The sequence below is a fragment of the Euprymna scolopes genome, chromosome 3, assembly GCF_053919585.1.
Source record: "Euprymna scolopes isolate OS-2025 chromosome 3, ASM5391958v1, whole genome shotgun sequence".
In the NCBI taxonomy this organism is placed as follows: Eukaryota; Metazoa; Mollusca; class Cephalopoda; order Sepiida; family Sepiolidae; genus Euprymna; species Euprymna scolopes.
Window position 1 is genome coordinate 76688592 of NC_136484.1, and position 23954 is coordinate 76712545.

Sequence of the window (23954 nt, forward strand, 5' to 3'; positions counted from 1 at the left end):
AGATTTTGGAATCTGTCTCTATTGCCATTCGAGAACCTTTATTCCGGCAAAGAGACGACAAAAGCATTATTTCTCTTTGGGAAACTTTGACCCCTTTTCTCCCTCCTTTTTTTTCTGTCTTTTCCTCTCATTGTGCCAAGTTTTAGTCGCTTTTAAACGCAGTAATTTCAGATTAAATCTTTCTTTTAATCGTTTTTTTTTCTTATTTTTTAGCACATCCAAATCACCCGTAGTTCTCTTTAATTTCGCCAATAATAGTTTTGTATGCTATCGATTTTTTACTGAAGAGATGATAGCCGAAAGAGCTCTCGAGAAATTTCCGCAAATATTATTTAAATCTATTTATAAATTTTGTACCTCCAAACATTAATACCCTTTTTTCTATTATTTGAAAAGAAAATATAACTTTTTATATATGAGCCGTGGAATTGCATTCATCTGCAAAAGATCTAGCTAATTTGCATATTCTTTTAAACATTCATTTAAATTAATTCCCTATGAGTTTTTTCGGTTTTCTTATATGATGATCATCTAGAGTTAACTATTACGTGTAATTATATTCATGCAGATATTCTATCTGATTTATACTTGCATAATATTTGCGTAAAAAGGTTATAGTAAACACAAACCTCTTTCTCTATATATTTATGTATGCGTATAAATATTTGTTAAAAAAATTTTGCCTACCAAACTCTCCTGCCAGTTTTTTTGTCTACAGGCATATATAGGGTATTCGAACCCATGCGATACATTGTATTTGGGTTTTAGCCGAGAAAATCTCGATGCAGAAACGTGAAAAAAAATGGGATTTGCCAGGTAACAAACAACTTTGGGTTCGACGAGTTGTCAACTGGGGGGCACGTAGTATTATCACACCTGGTAGTAATTTCAGCTAAGGAGTGACATCGCAACGTTACCTAATCGGGACCTCAGTAACAGATGCAGGTTTATTGATAATGGATCCGCATTGACATAAGGACGATTCCAGCTCCCTCCAAAATTCTCACATGTTCTAACCCCACAATCGGATGCTGTTGTGTGCCGTATCCATGATAGATTCTATTTTATTTTGATAGATAGGACAGATAAGCAGGTATGTATAGTACAGGGAGATGAACGCCCTGTCTTCAATAGTTCCAGGTCACCCTTGGGTGAAGATATAGCACTTGTTAACCTCTTTCTGATATCTGGAGGCTTACCATACACGGAGGTAGAAAGAGTTCCTCAGCTGTGATGAACGCAGTACATCTAGGAAAGGAGGTCTACGTTCAAAATCAAGCCGAATGAAGGGACCCATTAGCACTGTACGGCAATTTTCCAGTGTTAGTGCAAAACACAAAAAATCAGTTTCCAATTCGTCATAAGCCAGCACGGAAGTAGTAAGGCTCAGAAAACTGTCATGGGAATTCTCATAGCACGCAATCTGATCTAACCGGGCAGAGCGAAACATAACAAATGGGGCATTGAAACTTACTACCACTCCGGTCAGAGTTAATCTAGAAGTGATTCAATATCCTGCAGTTTCCAGGTTTCGACATCATCGGATGAAGTTTCACAACCAATCAGTGACACTGCCAGGTTTGAGTGGACTTAGAAAATACAAATAACGAAGCGGTAAGGTTCACCGTAGCCAAGTTGATCCGGCTTCCATCAAAAGAGTAAGTTTCTAGGGAATATGAAATTTACAAGATGTCTCCAGTCACATGTATATCGCGGTTAGCACAGATGACAACGTAAGGTTCTTATAGTTCTTACAGTAAGATGTCGACGTCTTCCTATATGCAACATCTGGCATTCCCAAATCATCACTCATCTGGTACTGATCAGGCTCAGCATTGCTTAACTTTGGTGATCTAACGAGAACTGGTGTATCAAAGTGATTATGCCGTATGCAAAGTGGGTCCTAAGATCAATGGTAAGTAATGGATGACTCCGTCTTTCCTCAAATTCACGCATGTTCACTTTACCATCGAATGCAGTTTTGCACGCACACACACATATCTATATATAATTATTTTCACAGTCAAACAGCTGTGGAAATAATTCTATCATCTCACATTCTGAAAATTCCAATATATATATATATATATATATATATATATATATATATATATATATATATATATATATAATATTTTTATTAATAAATAATGATTATTTTTACCTACAGACACCAGTGTTTCATGATCACGCAATTATCACAGTATGAACTTATAATTACTAGCGGTTGATTAATTTGAACCCAGTCTCAAAGTCATTTTGAATTTGCAGTCCGGTACATTGACTAAATCATCTGAAGTTAGATCGACAGTATATAATTATTTATTTTATTAACGATCTGACACGAGGAGGTTTAAGCAAAATAAAGTTATAGCCGAAACATGGCTATGCTTATGTAACCAAAATGTTTTTCTGTTACTAAAAATTATACGATGTGTGTGTGCGCGATGAATCATCATTTTAGTTACTTTTCTTCCATTTGTTTTAATCGTCTGTCAAATTAAAATGTTGATTCTTTGTAACTATTTCTTAATTACACCATAGAATTTCCCCGAGGTCATAAAATCTATTAATAAACAATTTATCATATGAACATAAAAAAGTAAAATTTGATAATGTTTCCGGTTTGTGATGGTGTTTTTATTGCCATGATGAAATAGCAAGAAATCTGGAAATTCCATGTTCAATGAAATATAATAAAAAACCTTAACACGAAAGAAGATAAATACTTAAGTGGGATGGTTTAAGTATTTTAACAACAGTTATTTTTTTAAAACCACTTTTACGTTAATTCGGCAATTTCACCATGCACTTCCTATCCGTACTAGCAGCTACTAGTTCATCTACTTCTACAGAAGCGGCATTCGCACTAGGCGGATAAAATCACGACTTACGTAAATATAGATTCAGGCCCTTGCACTAAAAATAACCTCATGTCTGAAGTCATAGCAAGCACGATCTGTCGAACTGTCGAACTGTTAGTCTTTCGAACAGTCAAAACCTTATAAAATTGCTGAATGCAAAAATAATAATAAATAAAAAAATTACAAAATGTTTATAGAGTTTCTACTATTAACATTATAGCCGTTTTTAATTTTATTTTAAATAAAAGTCGATTTTCCCTTGAATTTAATAAATTAATTTTATAAATAATAAAAATGCATTTCACTTTTTAAGATTATTTCCTGCAATCTTAAAACTACGACTTTTGTGTTAAAACAAACTAATAAATCATGTTTACGCTTGTTAATAATAAAATAGACGATAATTGTTTTTACATGAAAATATCGTTTTTATTTTTAGAATAAACCATAATATTTTGCAAATATATCAGCATTTGTGTGTATACATGTAATCGTGTCAACAACACGTACACAAATGTCTGTTTTTTTTTCTACTAAAAGAATTCACCAGGCTAGTTTGACAGATTCTTTCGATAGAATGAAATATTTGCAATAAGTGTACATTTTATACTACTGCAAAACTCTAGAGTATTGAGCAGTTATATATATATATATATATATATATATATATATATATATATATATATATATATATATATATATATATATATACAATGGCATTTAAAACATGGAACAAGATCTCCAACAAAATGGAAGAATCGAGATATAAATTCCTTTTTCTTTCCAATAAAGCTTATTTACATCAAATAAACGAAATTCCTATCTCAACCACGTACATTATTTAGTAAAATGCGTTTCGGCATTGCTTCTAAACTTTTTATTTATTAAAATCATATTTTTAAAGAAATAATAGTGCTTATGCGGATAAGGTACCGTGCTATTTTTGACAGTATTTATAAGTTAAATTCAAGTTCTACGGTATCTTTTGGTTATTAATGTCGTCAGCGGAGATGACGACATTAAGTTCTTGCAGTTCTTGCAGGGAAATATTGATGTCCTCCTTTATACAGCGCCATTATCATGGGCGTTTGAATCGTTTTTGTCGTTCTAATGTTACAATTAGAACATTTTTTATTCATAAGTTATACTTTTCTATAGAATTATATCTCGTGATAGGATATCGTGAAAATTGCAAGGCACTTTCTACATCAATTTATATAATTTACAATTAATTATAACATTCCTTTGAAATAAATGGTTTTCAGAATTGTAAAAAATGACTCATTCTTCTTGTAAAAAATATCATTTTTCAGCGAAATATTCTTTAAGTAAATAAAACGAATAATCTATTGTTTAGTTAATACTAGCAGAGAAATCTGACGTTGTCTGGGATTGAATGAAATTCAACAAATGTTCCACATTTCTAATACATTTTTCCAGTGAAATCGATTGATTCTAGTTAGGGGCCCACGTTGGTGCACCGGGAGGAAACTTCACATGCATCCACGCAGTGACTTAGTCTGCAATACATTGTAGTTTGCATTGCGCTGTAGAGAATCGACTGCTGATTTTATAAAAAAAAAAATTATATAATAGTTTGAATTAAAGTTTAAATAGCAAAAGTCAAATTGTGCTCTAAACAGAAGCATTCATTTAGAGCGTGCTCCTACCTTATCAAAGAATCTACCGTTGATTTTATACGCCGGCTTTATACCCCATGCTTGTGCGGTGATAAAACTTCTCAAATTCATCTGTATTTTGTATTTTTTCGATTTTCGATATTCATCAGAGGCATTCGAATACACAATCTATCTAAGAAAATTTCCATATACATAAAGTACATTTTTGTGAAAAAAAATTCAACCGTTTCAGAGTACATAGGAAATGAACTTACGCAGACAGGCACACAGACAGAGTGCCTTTTATATGTAAGTAGAGATAGAGATTATGCCAGCTTAATTAAAAAAAATACCCTTTGTGTTTTTACCATAAAAATGACTGGTACTTGTGCATTTAACGAACCAGACGTAACTCAGCATTTGCTCGGCTTTGTCCGACATATGACGTCAACATGAAGCAGACGAGAATTTCGCTATCAATTGGAAGAGTGTCACAACTCAAGAAACGCTCATTTGAAGAAAGTTGAAAAATTTTTGTTTAACTGACGAAATAATAATGAATATAACAAAACTTGCAGACCAGCTCCAGACCCCAGAGACTGCACTAAACTTTTGCCAGCAACGAAAATTGTTGGCAGAAGAGAAAAGATGTTTACATTGCGGCCAGGATTGTTTACTTGCCAAGAGAGCAAGCCTTTCCGACGGTTACGGTTGAGGTGTAGAAGTTGCCGCTGTTGGACCTCCATCAGGATTGGGACCTTCTTCTCAAAATTGCGACTAACCATCGCATGCATCATAAAAATAATATACTTATGGGCGTTCGAGATGGCCTCGACAAAAAATCTCCATCGAGAATGTGGGTTACGTTCTCGCCACACAATTGTGGATTGGAAAAATTTCCTGCGTGATATATGCAGGGACTATTTTCTCAGGAATCCCCGGCAGATTGGAGGCCCAGGCCATACGGTAGAAATAGACGAGTCTGTTTTTAACCGCAGAAAACACAACGTCGGCAGACTTCTGACACCGGTCTGGGTCTTCGGTGGATACGACCCCACCGAAAAGGAGGGTTTCTTGGTCACTGTACCGAATAGGAACGCCGAAACCCTCCTTCCACTAATAAAAAAAAACGTTTTGCCGGGGACCACGGTCATATCAGACTGTTGGAGGGCTTATAACAAAGTGGGAGGAGATGGGTATCACCATTTGACGGTGAACCACAGCCTGAATAAACGGGAATGCGGTACCAACCGGGAACTTTTGGCCACATATCTTATTGAGTTTATGTGGAGGCAAAAGTTTGGTAGGCAGCCTTTTGACTCCATATTGACCCATATAGCTGAAAGCCCCGGTTGGTAAGGAGAGCCTTTCTATCACAATCGCTACCTCTTCACGTTTACTTTGTCGTCTGAAGCCCTCCAAAAGTCTGAGGAAAATATATCCTCCTGAGAAATAAAAAAAACTGTATATATCTCGCAGGGATTCCGTTAAAAAAAAATCCTTATTCTGGCAAAAAAAAAAGTCCTTGTTTCTGGCGAAAAAAATGTACAAATAATCCTTGTTCCTGCCCCCCAATGCTTTTTATTACCCTTTTTGTAGGCTTTTTCCATTTATTTGACATAAAGAGTTGCAAGAAAAAAATGAACTTTTACGTGTTTAAGACATAGACAATATGTTTTTTTTACGTTAAAAATTGAGAAAAAAAAACAAACAGTTCAGACAAAAAAAGTTTCCTATTATTAAAAAAAACAACTTGTTTTTATGTATTTATTTGGAAAACAGAAAACAATTTCAAACAACAACAATAATAACAACAACAACAACAACAACAACAATAATAATAATAATAATAATAATAATAATAATAATAATAATAATAATAATAATAATAAACATAAATGAACGGTAGGTTTTTGCTTTTTACTTATTTTTTGATGTTTCTACATTTTACAATTTCATTGTACAGTTATTTTGTTGTAGCGTTGTTTTTATTTTATCGCCAACGCTCGTTTTTATCCGGCTGTTGACGTCATGCGCCGGACAAAGCTGAGCAAATGCTGAGTTACGTCTGGTTCGTTAAATGCACAAGTACCGAATGATTGACGGCTAAATATTCCTTAGGTCTATGAAACAAATGTCACTTTTTGAAATGTATTTTTAGTCGCATGCAAGCGACTCTATAAGTCACTCCGTCGTCGGTTGGTCGGTCTGTCGGTCTGTCCTTAACACTTTTGTGCTTGGCCTTTTTGGTTAAGATCAAAGGTCTGTTGTTAATAGATGCTGTTCTAAGCTTTTTAAGCTTTTCTTGACCTTTTGGCCAAGAAGTAACCAAGGGAGTGATCACATTGCTGAGGAAAGGTGACGGGCATGGTGGGAAGAGTTAGACGATTACAGGCCCATAACTCTGCTAAACACAGAGTGTAAGATTTTGTCCAAGGTCCTGTCGAATCGGCTGCAGGTTGTTATCGGCGAGTTGGTTGAACCGGAACAGAACTACGCTGTGAAGGGGAGATCGATTCAGAACAACTTGCACCTGATACACACGATCCTAGAGGAGGGAATAGATGACGACACGGAAGCCGCGCTGATCAACTTAGATCAGTCCAAAGCTTTCGATAGGGTCGACCATCGTTTCTTAGAGGCCGCCGGTTTTAAACCGGATTTATGCAAGTAGATTTCCGTGATGTATCGAGAGCCCACAGCCGTCGTGCAAGTCAACGGAAAGCGCTCGAAACCCTATGTTATCTCTCCGTCGGTTCGTCAGGGTTGTCCGCTGTCGCCCCTGCTCTATGTCCTGGCTTTGGAGCCGCTGCTCCGCAAGCTGAGACGTGGGGAGGCAAATTCGTCCCTGCGCGGAATTGCAATACTCGGTGGCTCAGCCGGCAAGGTATCCGCGTTCGCCGATGATGTCACTGTCTTTGTGTCGAGCTTCAGAGGCGCTCGCTCGGTACGAAAGAATTACAGGGATCAAGATAAACCGCAGAAAGTCGGTAGGACTGCGGTTGGGCGCCTGGAATGGCAACGCCAACCTCCCGGCTCCCTTCAGCTGGATGGATGGCCTGGTTCGGATCCTCGGTGTGTGGTTTGGACTGGGTCTCCAGCGTGACAAAAATTGGTTGGAGTTAGGTCAAAGGTGGAGGCTGCAGTCAATTCGTGGCTTTTTAGGAAACTTTCCTTAAAAGGTAGAGCTGAGGCGTGCGCCACTTACGTCTTTCCTCTCATCCTTTACCGACTGGCCATACTTCCCCTGCCTGCACAACAACTAAAAGCTCTCGTTGAACTCTTGTCCTCGCTTCTTTGGGACAGAGGAAGACACTGGGTGAGGAGGCAGGGCTATATTCGATGTCCGTGTGAGGGAGGCTTGGGAATGCCGGACTTGAAGTGTCATCGAGACGCTGAGAGGCTGGCCTTCCTGAGCCACTATATGCAAGATGACCAACCGTGGAACCCCGTGGTTACTGCTGCCTTCCCCGACCTCGTTCTGGACCCTTCTATCGAGAGCCGTCGCAGGCCGCGGGGAGAATCTGCCTACATGAAAGAGTGCCGAGCCGCGCTAAAACGACTACCAAGGTCCAGCGACATTGTGACTGCTACCCGTAGGGAACTCCACAGGGATCTAGTGAAGGGGGCCGCCGACGACCCGCTATGCGCGCGTTTGGGTTGGCAGCAGAGTAAGATCCACTCCGCGTGGAGCTGGGCACCAGGTTCGAGTCATCTGAACAATTCGGAGTTCTCTCTGACCTGGCGATTGGCCCAAAATGCACTTCCACTCAACAACATACAATGCCTGATTGTCCCCATTGTGACTGATCACGCTTTCTTCGATTGCCGCGAACTCTGCCGGTACTGGTCATATGTCAGCGAGGTGACGGCTCGCATCGATCCTGAGCATCCTCGCCCAATTACCGTATCCAATGTCGTGGACAACGTGAGGCCGCCGTGGGACCGGGAAAGACATATGGTCTATGTTACGATCCTGGCCGTGGCGAGAATGGTTATTTGGACGTCGCGTCTGCAAGGTTGCCGGGGGTTGGGGGGTGTTGTCTTTTTCTGATCAAGATCTGATCGCTTTCTTTAAACGCCAACTACAGGTGAAGATCAGATGTGATAGAAGAAGGCTGCATCGCGCGGCATTTGACAGAAGATGGTACATGTAGCAGGTCTGTGTGTACGAAGAGGAGCCAAATTTGAATACGTGTTCCCCGCTTAGGTGTGGAACGCGCAGTTCCGTAAAGTAAAATTAAACAAGTAGCCTCTCAGCTTCCTGATTAGGAAGCCTCCAAGATCCCCACCCCCTGCTACTTACAATTTTTGTTTTAACCTCTTCCTCTAAATTTCACCCTTGGAGAGAAAGAAATACAAACTAACCCCCATTCCTCACCCAGAAAATGTTCTTTTCTGCATTCACCCCCATCTAGAGGGTATCCCCACTTAGAGACTGGTCCGCAGAAGCGAGGTTCTTTTTACAAACCTAGTGGAACGGGCAGTCTATCAACTAGACGGGGTTGGGAGGGTCCTACTAATTACCTTTTGTTTTTTCTTCCCCCGCCCTCGACACAAATGAATTATTGTTACCATTTTATTGTTATCTTTTTTGTTTTTACACGTCAATAAAAAATATTTTAAAAATTGGAAGTTAAGTAGGACGTCCCCCAGTACGAAAGGGTGAATGCGGTATTATTGTGAAAGAAGATACTAACTGGGAGAAACTTTTGATTTTGTTTAGTTCTGGAGTGACAAGGATGACCAACGACCCCCACAATCCCCCCTTTTGAGTTGGCCATGTGCCTAAGTTTTTTTGTTCATTGTTGATTTTCACTGTACTTTTAACATGAATAAAGGATTTAATATCTCAAAGTGTAGTATCTGTTCCGCCATATACTGCAAGCAAAGACAATATATGGGGGCGACCCCACATATAAGACCTTGATCAATGTATGGGCAACCCTTCATACCAATTGTCACTATTCAGCTCCCCTACTCCCCGGGGAGTTGGTCACCATTTCCCCTTCACTCCTCATATTAAAAATCGGCCTTGTGCCTAATTTGCTCGGTGGGGGAGCAAATAAATACTCTTTTCTTGGCCTTTTGGCCAAGATCAAAGTGTAGTATCTGTTCTTACTGCACGCTGTACTTATGTTTGTAACTTTATGATATAAAGTGGGGGATCACTTTTCTGTATTAATTTAATGTAAAATGACCACCCAATTTACAACCAGTCAGTCTCAAAGCCATTCAAATTATTCTCCAGATCATTCAAGTTGTTTTTGAAGGATTCCAGTTATTTTTTAAGCATTCAAGTCATTCTAAAGGTCATTCAATTCATCCTTAAGTTCATTAAAGTCATTCTAAGTCATTTACTTTTTATTTATTTAAGTCATTTCAGCCCATTTTTCGGCCATTTTAAGAATTTCATGTCAATCCTACATTCACGCATTCATTCATTACACGAGAGCACGCGACTAATGACTATCGGCCTTGTTTCAAAATTGTTCGGTTTTAATCGGAGGTACAACCATTTTAATTTCGAAGCAATTTATTTTAAAATAGGTGATGTCAGACTTGTTTATCTTAACAACATCAAATTAATCACTACGAATTTGATTTCTTTTATTGCGTATGTTTGATTGAATTCATGTTTTGATCGTGATCGAACGATCTCATTTTTAATGCGCGAAAGGTGATAGCGTACATAAACCACCTTATGATTGTCTTATTATTAGATGTACTAACGCCCAAGTTGTTTCTATATCAATTTGTATAATTTACTGTAAATAGTATTCCTTTTAAATGATACGTTTGCCAATACTATTAAAAATAACATTTTCATCTTTCGTAAAAGTAAGTGTTATTATCAACTAAATATTCTTTAAGAAATAAATATGCATCTTCTTTATTTAAAACTGTACCAATTTAATTCTCTTTAAACGGACATGAAGTGACTTATTGTATTATTATATGAATAAGCAAACAACGCCGAATAACATTACTAATTAAAAGTCATTAGAAAAAAAATACTTACCTGTTATAAAACCGAGGCACCAGATTAACGAAAACGAGCTGAACCTTATAAAATGGCTGAATGCTAAAATAAGGACCAGGAGAATTCCAAAATATAAAGGACTTTCGGGATTTTCTAGGAAGTCTGTGATTTCCTTGATAAGAAAACTCTACAAAAAGATGAATATATACACATTTTCATGATTAAAAAAAATGGAAACAAACACAATGTAGAGTCAAAGATCACATACACTAAAACACTTTCATTACATAAACAGATACATATAATATATATATAATGTGATTTTTATATTTTTTCTTTTTTGTCAACCATTTCAGCAAAAACAGCCTACTCAATGGTAAGCAATATAGGTTTTCTCCTGCGAAACCAGCAGCAGGTGTGTTGACACTTATATCACACAGAATCAGTGAATCTCCTGACAGGACATTGGTTTCTAGAGCAAAAGCCCTTGACATAGCAAATAGGGTTCGGCATAAATGTCTACTTTACAAGATTCCTAGCTATGGAATATCTGGAAATATCCTCTCGAATTATTTCCCTCTGAAAGGTTCATAAAAATAGTCGTTAATGGACAGAAGTCCAAGGCTCATAGTATCAACGCTTGCATGTCCCAATGATCCATTCTGGGCCCAACCCTCTTCCTGATCTCATCACTGATCACATGAATTACATTTTAAGACCATTCGTCGACATTCATACACACGATCCATAAGTGGTTGCATCTATGGCAACATTTCGAAGAGCAGCAATGGCCAAGATCTTTATGGTTCTCCATTTTCGACCTTAAACTCATGGTACAATAGAAAGAAAGGTGGCTGGTTACTTTTAATGCGCCCAAAAACAAAGTTTCTTTCTTTTCACTATCAACGCTCTGATCCATACTTGACACAAATTGAAATTAATGACTCCCGTCTTAACGAAGTTTCCTACGCGTCTATGGTTGACTTTCATTCCAGCCCTGAAATAGAAAACTTATATCAAAATCCTTTGCTAACGTCACTAGTATCTCCAGAATGTATCTCAGCCTTTACACAATCCGACACAAGAGCTAAATACTTCCTAAGCAAGAGTACTGTTACCATATTTGGGCCAGTACTGATCAGAGCACCTTATTTTCTGTCTTACCAAAGTACAAAATCGACTTCGAAATCTAGTAGGCAATGCCTTTTTTCTCTTCATCACGGAAGAGATATTGCTAATCTTTCTCTACTATATCCTTATTTTAACTGTAGGAGCTCGATTGAACCTCAATCTATGACCCCTCCTTATAAAACATCCACAACAACGACTCATCAAGCTACAACCACTGTCAATAGTTTCCCTTTCTCTCTCTTTACCTAAAAATAAACAAAACTTCAATTAGAAAAGTTTTTCCTAGAACTACCCGTCCGTGAAACACAGCACTGCGGGTCTCTTTTCTTGTTGACTACAACATGATCGTTTTAAATTTCAATGTAAAAACGAATCTCCTAATCACTATTATCATTATCAATCATCACGGTCGACACCTGACACTCATTTACACCTTACCCTCGAGTGGCCTTTGGTCCTTGATAAGTGGTGCCACCTTAGTAAAACAGACGTCCTCAGAAATGTGTTCTAGATAGCACGCTATAGAATCTATATTAGGAGCCTAATTCTATATAGACATGGATGCTGGATCCACACAACACATTTGCCCGTCTTTAGTGTGAATGGCAGAGCTATGATCAGATGAATATGCAATGCTGAGTGAGATCAGACTCGTCATATCAGCCCTGCCAAGGCAAAATGCACTGAAGCGTAATGAACTCCGGACGATCAGTCAGATATGTCCCCATTGAAAGGAGTGGTTATGGGATGAGAATATACAGAGCTGTTGAGATGGAAAGCCAGAAGAAAGCTGAACGCCAACAACATGGATCTTAGATAGTAGAATTTGAACGTTATACATCCTCAAGACCGCCAAGATTGTAGGCTATCATAAGAAAACATCATACCCCAACCACTTGAGAAAGAAAATGAATAAGAATTTATGATGCAAGTAACCGATCGGTTATTGTTTGGAAACTGAACCAGTAAATCAATAGTCTACATATTGGACGTTGATTGTAATCATCAATTCATTTCTAGCCAGTTTCAAGAGTATTTGTAACAAAAACCAAAAAAAAAAAAAAAAGAAAAAAAAAAAAAAATCAAACATCCCATGACGTTTATTTAATTCAATTTATTTTCTATTTATAAAAAATAGCACTAGTGCAGTTTATCATCTCCAAGCAATGAATTGAGTTCATTTTATAATAAATTTGTCCGCACAAGGGAATCGTTAACAAAGTCCTTTGCACATGCTAAATATGAGTTTAAATTTGCTTTGAGTTGTTAAACTACACAACAAGTGTCGTAATTTTATTTTCACTAATTATTTCTGCAAATAAGCATTTTAGTGCAAGAAATCACTTCGCAGATTTTCTTATGTGCTGACATTTCCTATGTCTTTTCGTATGTTTAAAATATAAAATTCACAGGGTCAGATTTTCAAGGCAGACTAACGAGTGCGGAACATTTTTTATGGGGGGAAGTGATGCGTCTCTGGCGGTATGCCCTTTAAAGATTACATAACATATTAAAATAGGTAATGTTATGCAATTTTGTTTTACTCTTCACTCCAAACAAGGCATATTGAAACTAGGCACCGCCAAAACTGGGGGGGCAGGTCAGTACTTTTTGACGGACCGTCTTTTTAAAAATCTACCAAAAATCAGGTAATTATCCGATCAATACGAAATTTTCAGCGATTATTAGGAGAAGAATGAACTTTATAACAGTGTACTTATTTTTCATAAACGATATTTGTATATATATATTTTTTTGCTTACAAACCCCCCCTTGTTTTGAAGTGGGAACAAATATGCTTAAAATAACCATCTGAAACTGAAATCAACATATTGTGTTGTTGTAAGGGACAGAATTATAGATTAAAAAAAAAAAAATTGTTTGCATACCTTATTTTGACGTCTGAATATCAGAACTTCGATTGTGTTTAATTATCCCGCTTTTGAGTTTTGAAGTGTGAAATTCGGTGAATATGTTAAGTAAAATAATTAATTTAAGTTAAGCAAAACAAAAAAAATTTTTTTTTAATATTTATACGAAAAAAGCTATTTTAAAATTTTTGATAAATAAATAAACAATTTTTTTTTAGCGAGCCGAATAATGCATGACCATTATTAAACAGGGCATGCTTTGAATAATCGATACAAAAAAAAAAAAAAAAATTCGATAAATATTGTGCCCTTTGTGTTAAAAATAGCATCATTTTTTTCGATCCCGTTTGAAAACGTTTGCCGCCTTTCGACTACGGTGGACCAAACGCGCTGAAATAATTTTTTTTTATTCTGCTTTAAATTGCCCCCCCCCCCATTTTGGGGAGCCTGGCCCCCACACATATACACATTAAAAACCAAACGCATACAAATGGTCACCCATCTGGTACTGGCCAGCCTCAGCTTAATAATACATTGAAATTTTCGTCACTGAAAAATAAGTTTTTTTTGGCCTGTTTGGTCTTCCATAGTTTGCTTTTTATCAAACGAAAACGTAAACAGAGTCGATCTGAACTCTACGTCAACGCGAAATATCTGGTTACCTATATGAATAAGTGGAATTATTTGAAATTCAGGTACTTATATTATAATATTTTTGCATATTCTCTTAGAAAATCATCCTAAATCTTAGTTAGACAATAAATAAATAAATTAATTATTTCAAAAACTCTTTTTTTTTAAATATTTAAGTACGTTTTTTGTGCAAGACAAAAAATGTCAATTGTTAACTTTTTGGGAAAATTTAACATTTAAAATTGAATTAAAAATAGTAGAAAAAGTTTTACATTATTCTGTTTTCTATATGATAAAATTCAGGGTTTTATCTTTCTGGAAAAAAAAAGTTACTCAGAAATAATGGATTTTAATAAATGTAATTTCGTTTTAAAAAACAACAACAACTTGATTTTGCGGCCATTTTTGGCGGTGCCTAATTGAAACTTAGGTGTTTACAGAAAACGAGGTTAGGCGATAAGCGAGAGGTCGGTTTAAATTTCTGCATGTAAGGAAAGCAGCAAGCAGAAAGGGAATTCCAAATTCTAGCAGTCTGAGGAAAAAAGCCATTAGAGTAGTTGACTTTCTAGCATCTATACAGTGGAGGAGTGAATTTGGTTACGAGACTAGATTGTTAGGAGTATGTACGTCGAGGGGTAAAAACGCAAGGAGTTCATCAGAGCAAATTCTATTAAAATACTTGTAAAAAGACATAGGGGTGTAATATTGCGGCGATGGGACAGGAGTTGGAGCTTGGTTAATAGTGTGAAAACTATTAGATTGGAAACTCTTTTTTGGATTCTATCTAAGAAGGAAAGAGCAATAGTGGATGAATCAGCTGAAAAGTGGCAACAATACTCTGTGCATGGACGAATAGTGACTTTGTAGAAATAAATACACATTAGCAATAACCAAAATAAGTTTGTCACAGTTTATCTTGGCGCATGCATGACATAGCATTTTAATGATTTGGTGAATATGCATCTTACCGATACTAAAAAGGACACAATGGCGTTAGTGATGATTGCCAGCACACTGCCGATCAACCTGGTTCGTGCGAATCGGAGGACGGTTTTGTAAAACGAAGCCTTTTTACCCTTCTTTTCTTGTTCTTTATTCCAAAAGTTCTTCAGTCTGCAAATAAAAAAGGTGCGTTATATTATAGGCGTAGGAACAACAGACATCAGAGGAAGGTTTAATGTTAAACAAAAATGTCGCATATCAACGAGAAGGGTGCACTTGTGAGTGATCAAGAAAACAAACCAATAAAACTATATTTCTATACACACGTTACGTATGGTGTTCATATGCACTGGTCTTTCTTTCATAGTCGCTTCTTTCATTCCAATGTTTTATGTAGATAGAGTTCACTCATTGGGGAGAGATCACGTAAATTATTTACTTACTTAATTTTTTTAAGCGTAGTCTTGAGGATAGGCGACGCACGGGCAAAGTATCGACGCAATATTCATTTCCATTATCTAACGTTTGATCTCGCTTCAGCTGAGTCTATGTCCGTTTGCCGCCATGTTATCCTAACATGTGCTAATGCAACCGTCGCTAAAATTCGTACTAGTTAACTCAGTCGCTACGACGCTGGGCCCCAATATATAGCAGAAAGCCTCACAGGCTAACTTATTTGGCACAAGGGTAAACATTGGCATATTATGACACTAGGTTCTGACTTGCTCTGGATCTTTTTTTCTTTCTGAATATCTTATTAGTATGAAGCGGTTCGGTCAAAGGAAGGCTATTCTCCCAAGTATTACCCGCTCCTTTCTGGCAAAAAATTCGGTTTATTGCAGTACGATGAAACGAGATAAGTAAGTTACGTAAATGTAAAATTTCACTTCGAAGATAAAGTTACGATTGTAAGTTAGTGACAAAAAAGTGACGTAATGAACAAGAAATCAATAGAAAAGAACTGGCGTGGCAAACCGGAAGACGATAGAGTACACGAAACAAAGATAAAAATGAGATAATTTCTGAGGTTTTATCTGCGGAATTGGACTTAATCTTTTATTTTCACAACAAACATAAAATGACAAAAGCAAAAGATCTTTATATAAAGGACAGTTGTGTGTGTGTTCAGCTGAAACTCGAAATTTACAAAACATGGCTGATATATTTTTAGATTTGCATTCATTCTTTAAGGGTAAACCGGGTTTCGTCAGGAGAGGCACATTTTCGGTCATTTCCACTGTTATCTATCATATAAAAGATAAAAAAATAAGAGAATAATGGAATGCGGTGATGAAAGAGGGGGAAGAGAAAAGACAGATAAGGAAAGGTAGAAAGAATTAGAAGTTTTAATACAAAGATATTACACACTTTTAAATTTTTTATCTTTTAATGATCCTCCTACTTTTTATATAAAGATATTACACACTTTTTAATCTTATTCTTTTTATGATCCTCCTACTTTTTATATAAAGATATTACACACTTTTTAATCTTATTCTTTTTATGATCCTCCTACTTTTTATATAAAGATATTACACACTTTTTAATCTTATTCTTTTTATGATCCTCCTACTTTTTATATAAAGATATTACACACTTTTTAATCTTATTCTTTTTATGATCCTCCTACTTTTTATATAAAGATATTACACACTTTTTAATCTTATTCTTTTTATGATCCTCCTACTTTTTATATAAAGATATTACACACTTTTTAATTTTTTATCTTTTAATGATCCTCCTACTTTTTATATAAAGATATTACACACTTTTTAATCTTATTCTTTTTATGATCCTCCTACTTTTTATTTAAAGATATTACACACTTTTTAATCTTATTCTTTTTATGATCCTCCTATTTTTTATATAAAGATATTACACACTTTTTAATCTTATTCTTTTTATGATCCTCCTACTTTTTATATAAAGATATTACACACTTTTTAATCTTATTCTTTTTATGATCCTCCTACTTTTTATATAAAGATATTACACACTTTTTAATCTTATTCTTTTTATGATCCTCCTACTTTTTATATAAAGATATTACACACTTTTTAATCTAATTCTTTTTATGATCCTCCTACTTTTTATATAAAGATATTACACACTTTTTAATCTTATTCTTTTTATGATCCTCCTACTTTTTATATAAAGATATTACACACTTTTTAATCTTTTATCTTTTTATGATCCTCCTACTTTTTATATAAAGATATTACACACTTTTTAATCTTATTCTTTTTATGATCCTCTTACTTTTTATATAAAGAAATTACACACTTTTTAATCTTATTATTTTTATGATCCTCCTACTTTTTATATAAAGATATTACACACTTTTTAATCTTATTCTTTTTATGATCCTCCTACTTTTTATATAAAGATATTACACACTTTTTAATCTTTTATCTTTTTATGATCCTCCTACTTTTAATATAAAGATATTACACACTTTTAAATCTTATTCTTTTTATGATCCTCCTACTTTTTATATAAAGATATTACACACTTTTTAATCTTATTCTTTTTATGATCCTCCTACTTTTTATATAAAGATATTACACACTTTTTAATCTTATTCTTTTTATGATCCTCCTACTTTTTATATAAAGATATTACACACTTTTTAATCTTATTCTTTTTATGATCCTCCTACTTTTTATATAAAGATATTACACACTTTTTAATCTTATTCTTTTTATGATCCTCCTACTTTTTATATAAAGATATTACACACTTTTTAATCTTATTCTTTTTATGATCCTCCTACTTTTTATATAAAGATATTACACACTTTTTAATCTTATTCTTTTTATGATCCTCCTACTTTTTATATAAAGATATTACACACTTTTTAATCTTTTATCTTTTTATGATCCTCCTACTTTTAATATAAAGATATTACACACTTTTTAATCTTATTCTTTTTATGATCCTCCTACTTTTTATATAAAGATATTACACACTTTTTAATCGTATTCTTTTTATGATCCTCCTACTTTTTATATAAAGATATTACACACTTTTTAATCTTATTCTTTTTATGATCCTCCTACTTTTTATATAAAGATATTACACACTTTTTAATCTTATTCTTTTTATGATCCTCCTACTTTTTATATAAAGATATTACACACTTTTTAATCTTATTCTTTTTATGATCCTCCTACTTTTTATATAAAGATATTACACACTTTTTAATCTTATTCTTTTTATGATCCTCCTACTTTTTATATAAAGATATTACACACTTTTTAATCTTATTCTTTTTATGATCCTCCTATTTTTATATAAAGATATTACACACTTTTTAATCTTATTCTTTTTATGATCCTCCTACTTTTTATATAAAGATATTACACACTTTTTAATCTTTTATCTTTTTATGATCCTCCTACTTTTTATATAAAGATATTACACACTTTTTAATCTTATTCTTTTTATGATCCTCCTACTTTTTATATAAAGATATTACACACTTTTTAATCTTATTCTTTTTATGATCCTCCTACTTTTTATATAAAGATATTACACACTTTTTAATCTTATTCTTTTTATGATCCTCCTACTTTTTATATAAAGATATTACACACTTTTTAATCTTATTCTTTTTATGATCCTCCTACTTTTTATATAAAGATATTACACACTTTTTAATCTTATTCTTTTTATGATCCTCCTACTTTTTATATAAAGATATTACACACTTTTTAATCTTATTCTTTTTATGATCCTCCTACTTTTTATATAAAGATATTACACACTTTTTAATCTTATTCTTTTTATGATCCTCCTACTTTTTATATAAAGATATTACACACTTTTTAATCTTATTCTTTTTATGATCCTCCTACTTTTTATATAAAGATATTACACACTTTTTAATCTTATTCTTTTTATGATCCTCCTACTTTTTATATAAAGATATTACACACTTTTTAATCTTATTCTTTTTATGATCCTCCTACTTTTTTATATAAAGATATTACACACTTTTTAATCTTATTCTTTTTATGATCCTCCTACTTTTTATATAAAGATATTACACACTTTTTAATCTTTTATCTTTTTATGATCCTCCTACTTTTTATATAAAGATATTACACACTTTTTAATCTTTTATCTTTTTATGATCCTCCTACTTTTTATATAAAGATATTACACACTTTTTAATCTTATTCTTTTTATGATCCTCCTACTTTTTATATAAAGATATTACACACTTTTTAATCTTATTCTTTTTATGATCCTCCTACTTTTTATATAAAGATATTACACACTTTTTAATCTTATTCTTTTTATGATCCTCCTACTTTTTATATAAAGATATTACACACTTTTTAATCTTATTCTTTTTATGATCCTCCTACTTTTTATATAAAGATATTACACACTTTTTAATCTTTTATCTTTTTATGATCCTCCTACTTTTTATATAAAGATTTTACACACTTTTAATCTTATTCTTTTTATGATCCTCCTACTTTTTATATAAAGATATTACACACTTTTTAATCTTATTCTTTTTATGATCCTCCTACTTTTTATATAAAGATATTACACACTTTTTAATCTTATTCTTTTTATGATCCTCCTACTTTTTATATAAAGATATTACACACTTTTTAATCTTATTCTTTTTATGATCCTCCTACTTTTTTATATAAAGATATTACACACTTTTTAATCTTATTCTTTTTATAATCCTCCTACTTTTTATATAAAGATATTACACACTTTTTAATCTTTTATCTTTTTATGATCCTCCTACTTTTTATATAAAGATATTACACACTTTTTAATCTTATTCTTTTTATGATCCTCCTACTTTTTATATAAAGATATTACACACTTTTTAATCTTATTCTTTTTATGATCCTCCTACTTTTTATATAAAGATATTACACACTTTTTAATCTTATTCTTTTTATGATCCTCCTACTTTTTATATAAAGATATTACACACTTTTTAATCTTATTCTTTTTATGATCCTCCTACTTTTTATATAAAGATATTACACACTTTTTAATCTTTTATCTTTTTATGATCCTCCTACTTTTTATATAAAGATATTACACACTTTTTAATCGTATTCTTTTTATGATCCTCCTACTTTTTATATAAAGATATTACACACTTTTTAATCTTATTCTTTTTATGATCCTCCTACTTTTTATATAAAGATATTACACACTTTTTAATCTTATTCTTTTTATGATCCTCCTACTTTTTATATAAAGATATTACACACTTTTTAATCTTATTCTTTTTATGATCCTCTTACTTTTTATATAAAGATATTACACACTTTTTAATCTTATTCTTTTTATGATCCTCCTACTTTTTATATAAAGATATTACACACTTTTTAATCTTATTCTTTTTATGATCCTCCTACTTTTTATATAAAGATATTACACACTTTTTAATCTTATTCTTTTTATGATCCTCCTACTTTTTATATAAAGATATTACACACTTTTTAATCTTTTATCTTTTTATGATCCTCCTACTTTTTATATAAAGATATTACACACTTTTTAATCTTATTCTTTTTATGATCCTCCTACTTTTTATATAAAGATATTACACACTTTTTAATCTTATTCTTTTTATGATCCTCCTACTTTTTATATAAAGATATTACACACTTTTTAATCTTATTCTTTTTATGATCCTCCTACTTTTTATATAAAGATATTACACACTTTTTAATCTTATTCTTTTTATGATCCTCCTACTTTTTATATAAAGATATTACACACTTTTTAATCTTATTCTTTTTATGATCCTCCTACTTTTTATATAAAGATATTACACACTTTTTAATCTTATTCTTTTTATGATCCTCCTACTTTTTATATAAAGATATTACACACTTTTTAATTTTTTATCGTTTAATGATCCTCCTACTTTTTATATAAAGATATTACACACTTTTTAATCTTATTCTTTTTATGATCCTCCTACTTTTTATATAAAGATATTACACACTTTTTAATCTTATTCTTTTTATGATCCTCCTACTTTTTATATGAAGATATTACACACTTTTTAATCTTTTATCTTTTTATGATCATGCTAGTTTTTATATAAAGATATTACACACTTTTAAATCTTTTTATGACTCTGCTAGTTTCAATATATAGATATTACACATTTTTTAATCTTATTCTTTTTATGATTCTCCTACTTTTTATATGAAGATATTACACATTTTTTCATCTTTTATCTTTTTATGATCCTGCTAGTTTTATATAAAGATATTACATATTTTTTCATCTTTTATTTTTCCATTATCCTGCTAGTGGTTATATAAATATATCACACACTTTTTAATCTCTTATCTTTTAATAATCCTGCTAATTTTAATATAAAACTAGACGATCTGTAACCCGTCAGGTGAATGTTGTATTCTTGATTAGTTGTGAAGCTAAATCAATCGATATTTTACACCCAAAGAACAACGTTACTCTTTGCTTAGCAAGCAAGCAAGATTATTAGATAGATATATAAGTATAAAAGTAAATTATATATTCCCATTTTCATTTGTATAAGCAAAGCCCTTCTTTGATAAGACCGTGAATTCAAAATTTCATAACGAGAAATATTTTCGGAATATATATAATATTAAATACGATATTATTAATTAAAAAAGGGCAATAGATAATAACAAATTACAAATCATCATTGTGATATCGTCTTCTTTTGTATACAATTAACTCGTCTGTTTTTCCCCAACCTGCCTTGATATGGTTCAAAATAGACTCCGTGGCCTGGTGGGAGATGTCCTTTTCTCTTCGCTGCAACCTCTATCTCACAGAAGAGATGTTGCGAGTTTGTCTCTGCTTCAACTGTTCAACTGAGCTTCAATCTATGGTCCCCCCTCGCCAAACTTTCACAAGAAACACTAGACTAGCTGAAAACATTATCAATAATTTTCCCCACTCTTTATCTGTGCCTAAACCTAAACATAGATTTCATGATCAAAGCTTCTTTCTTAGAACTGCACGCCTGTGGAATTGTCTTCCGTTTTCCTGCTTTCCAGCTGTCTATAATATGATTGTCTTCAAGTCCAACCTGAACAAGTTTCTGATGAGCCGTTCCACTTAAGTTAACAAATTTACCGAACTTCCATTACTATCGATTACTATATTGTCCTTTTAACTACTCTACACTCGTTAACCCTTATCCTTGAGTGGCCTATCGGCATTGATAAGTGGTGACGCCTATGTAAAAAAAAAACCCTACACTCTGTCTTATATCGCATTGTTATAGTCTTTCATATCCTAAATTTTCCTAATTATATTTATATCTATGTATGTTTAGATAAATAGTAATGCTGCAGTTTCACAGCACTTAGGACGATTCGCTAATGACCAGTTACGAAGTGTAATTCTGCTGTGTCGTTTCATCAGTTTAATGATCAAAATGTTGCATATGAAGAATTAAAAGAATACTTGTACCAGGACAAGCATGCTTCTAATTCTCTAAAAAAGGTGGTTTTGTACCATTTTTATGTCTCAGTACAAATATTAAAATCAAGATGCAATGATACAAAAGCTTATGTCTAGAATCCTTATTCCGTAATGATAAAACTTTATTATATGATTTTGTTTCAAGAAAATGCTTAAAAGTTAAAGTTTATGGGTATTAAGGGATTAATTATGAATCTTGCTTAGTTGGTGTTTAATGACCCTGAATCAAATTTAATGTAAATCTGACATATTTCAATTTTCAAATGGGAAGTCGTTATCATATTTTACCTCTAAAAGCATTTTTAAAAAATCGACAGAAATATGGGGAATATGTATTATTGTATATCTAACACTTATTTTTACAATTTTCCCAAATTTCGAGGTATATAAATTTTCTCTTACACGCCCTCTTTTTTCTTTCGTATAATACCAAATTAAACTAAATATAGGTTACATTTTGACTTGTTCCACTTAGCAGTTGTATTTCAAAATTCACAATGATCTGTTAATTAGTTTAGAAGTTAATCCTGTACATACCCACACACAAACATGCATGACTTTATATAAGTAGAGAATAGTTAATATAAAGACAAATCCGTGATAACCAACCTTGGAACGTTGTGATCACAACTCTCTTCGTCTCCGCAAGACCAAACAGAAGCTATTTCCCCCTTCTTGTGTTTGCGATAGAACTCCAGCAACTTTTCCGTTATCCATGTCAGATAGATAAAAGAAAAGAAACCGACTTTGTTTACAGGAATTTTCCCTTCTCTGAAATAGAAAATAACATCGGAGTTTTGTTCATAAATGAAGACGCAAAACCACAAAAAGGGATTTTACATTGTTTACTTTTATTGCTGGGATATGTCAACATTGCTTTGCTTTCACGTTTGTGTAATGCGGCTGCCCCCAACCGGGTCTTACCAGTGGAAGTGAGTGCACACGACAACCTCGCGACGCAGTGATTATCTGCACTCTCCTATTATTTTATTCATGACACTATTTCTCATAATTGTTTTTATTTCCTCTTTCTCTAAATTAGGAATAACACGTTTAGTTTTCAGTTCAACTGATGAATTTTGATTCACGTTAAAACGCATTCAACCATCAATTCTGGAAACACATTCTACATCACATTTCAATCTTAACTTATTTATGAGCAGACATTTGTAATCGCAGCTCTCATACTCCGTCATGATAAATATTTAAATTCTACTCAATTCCTAACGACTCCGGTGACTTCCGTACATTTAACTTATTTATCAACATTTTTTTAGTTTTGATGCTTTCTTTTTTTAAGCAAAAAATCATAAAATGTTCATTTTAAAATCCAATTTCTTAATATCATAACTCACAACCTGACAAAACAATTTCATTTGAATGTTAAAAGCGATTGAGAATTACATTCTAATTTTAACCAATGTCTCAT

General features: G+C 33.1%; 1 protein-coding gene and 1 pseudogene across 2 annotated transcripts in view; one reads left to right on the forward strand and one right to left on the reverse strand.

The window, feature by feature from the left end:
• The window catches only part of LOC145256353 (ATP-binding cassette sub-family C member 5-like), a 327323-nt gene that overhangs the window by 225707 nt on the left and 77662 nt on the right, over nucleotides 1–23954 (reverse strand). For both annotated transcript variants that reach the window (XM_080115176.1, XM_080115185.1), the window contains exons 4-6: nucleotides 23135–23296; nucleotides 15070–15214; nucleotides 10506–10653 (exon numbers count right to left, since the gene is read on the reverse strand). In XM_080115176.1, coding sequence (XP_079971302.1) covers nucleotides 10506–10653; nucleotides 15070–15214; nucleotides 23135–23296 — 455 coding nt within the window. The remainder of the gene's footprint in view (nucleotides 1–10505; nucleotides 10654–15069; nucleotides 15215–23134; nucleotides 23297–23954) is intronic.
• Nucleotides 9556–9692, forward strand: LOC145263950 (U2 spliceosomal RNA; annotated as a pseudogene).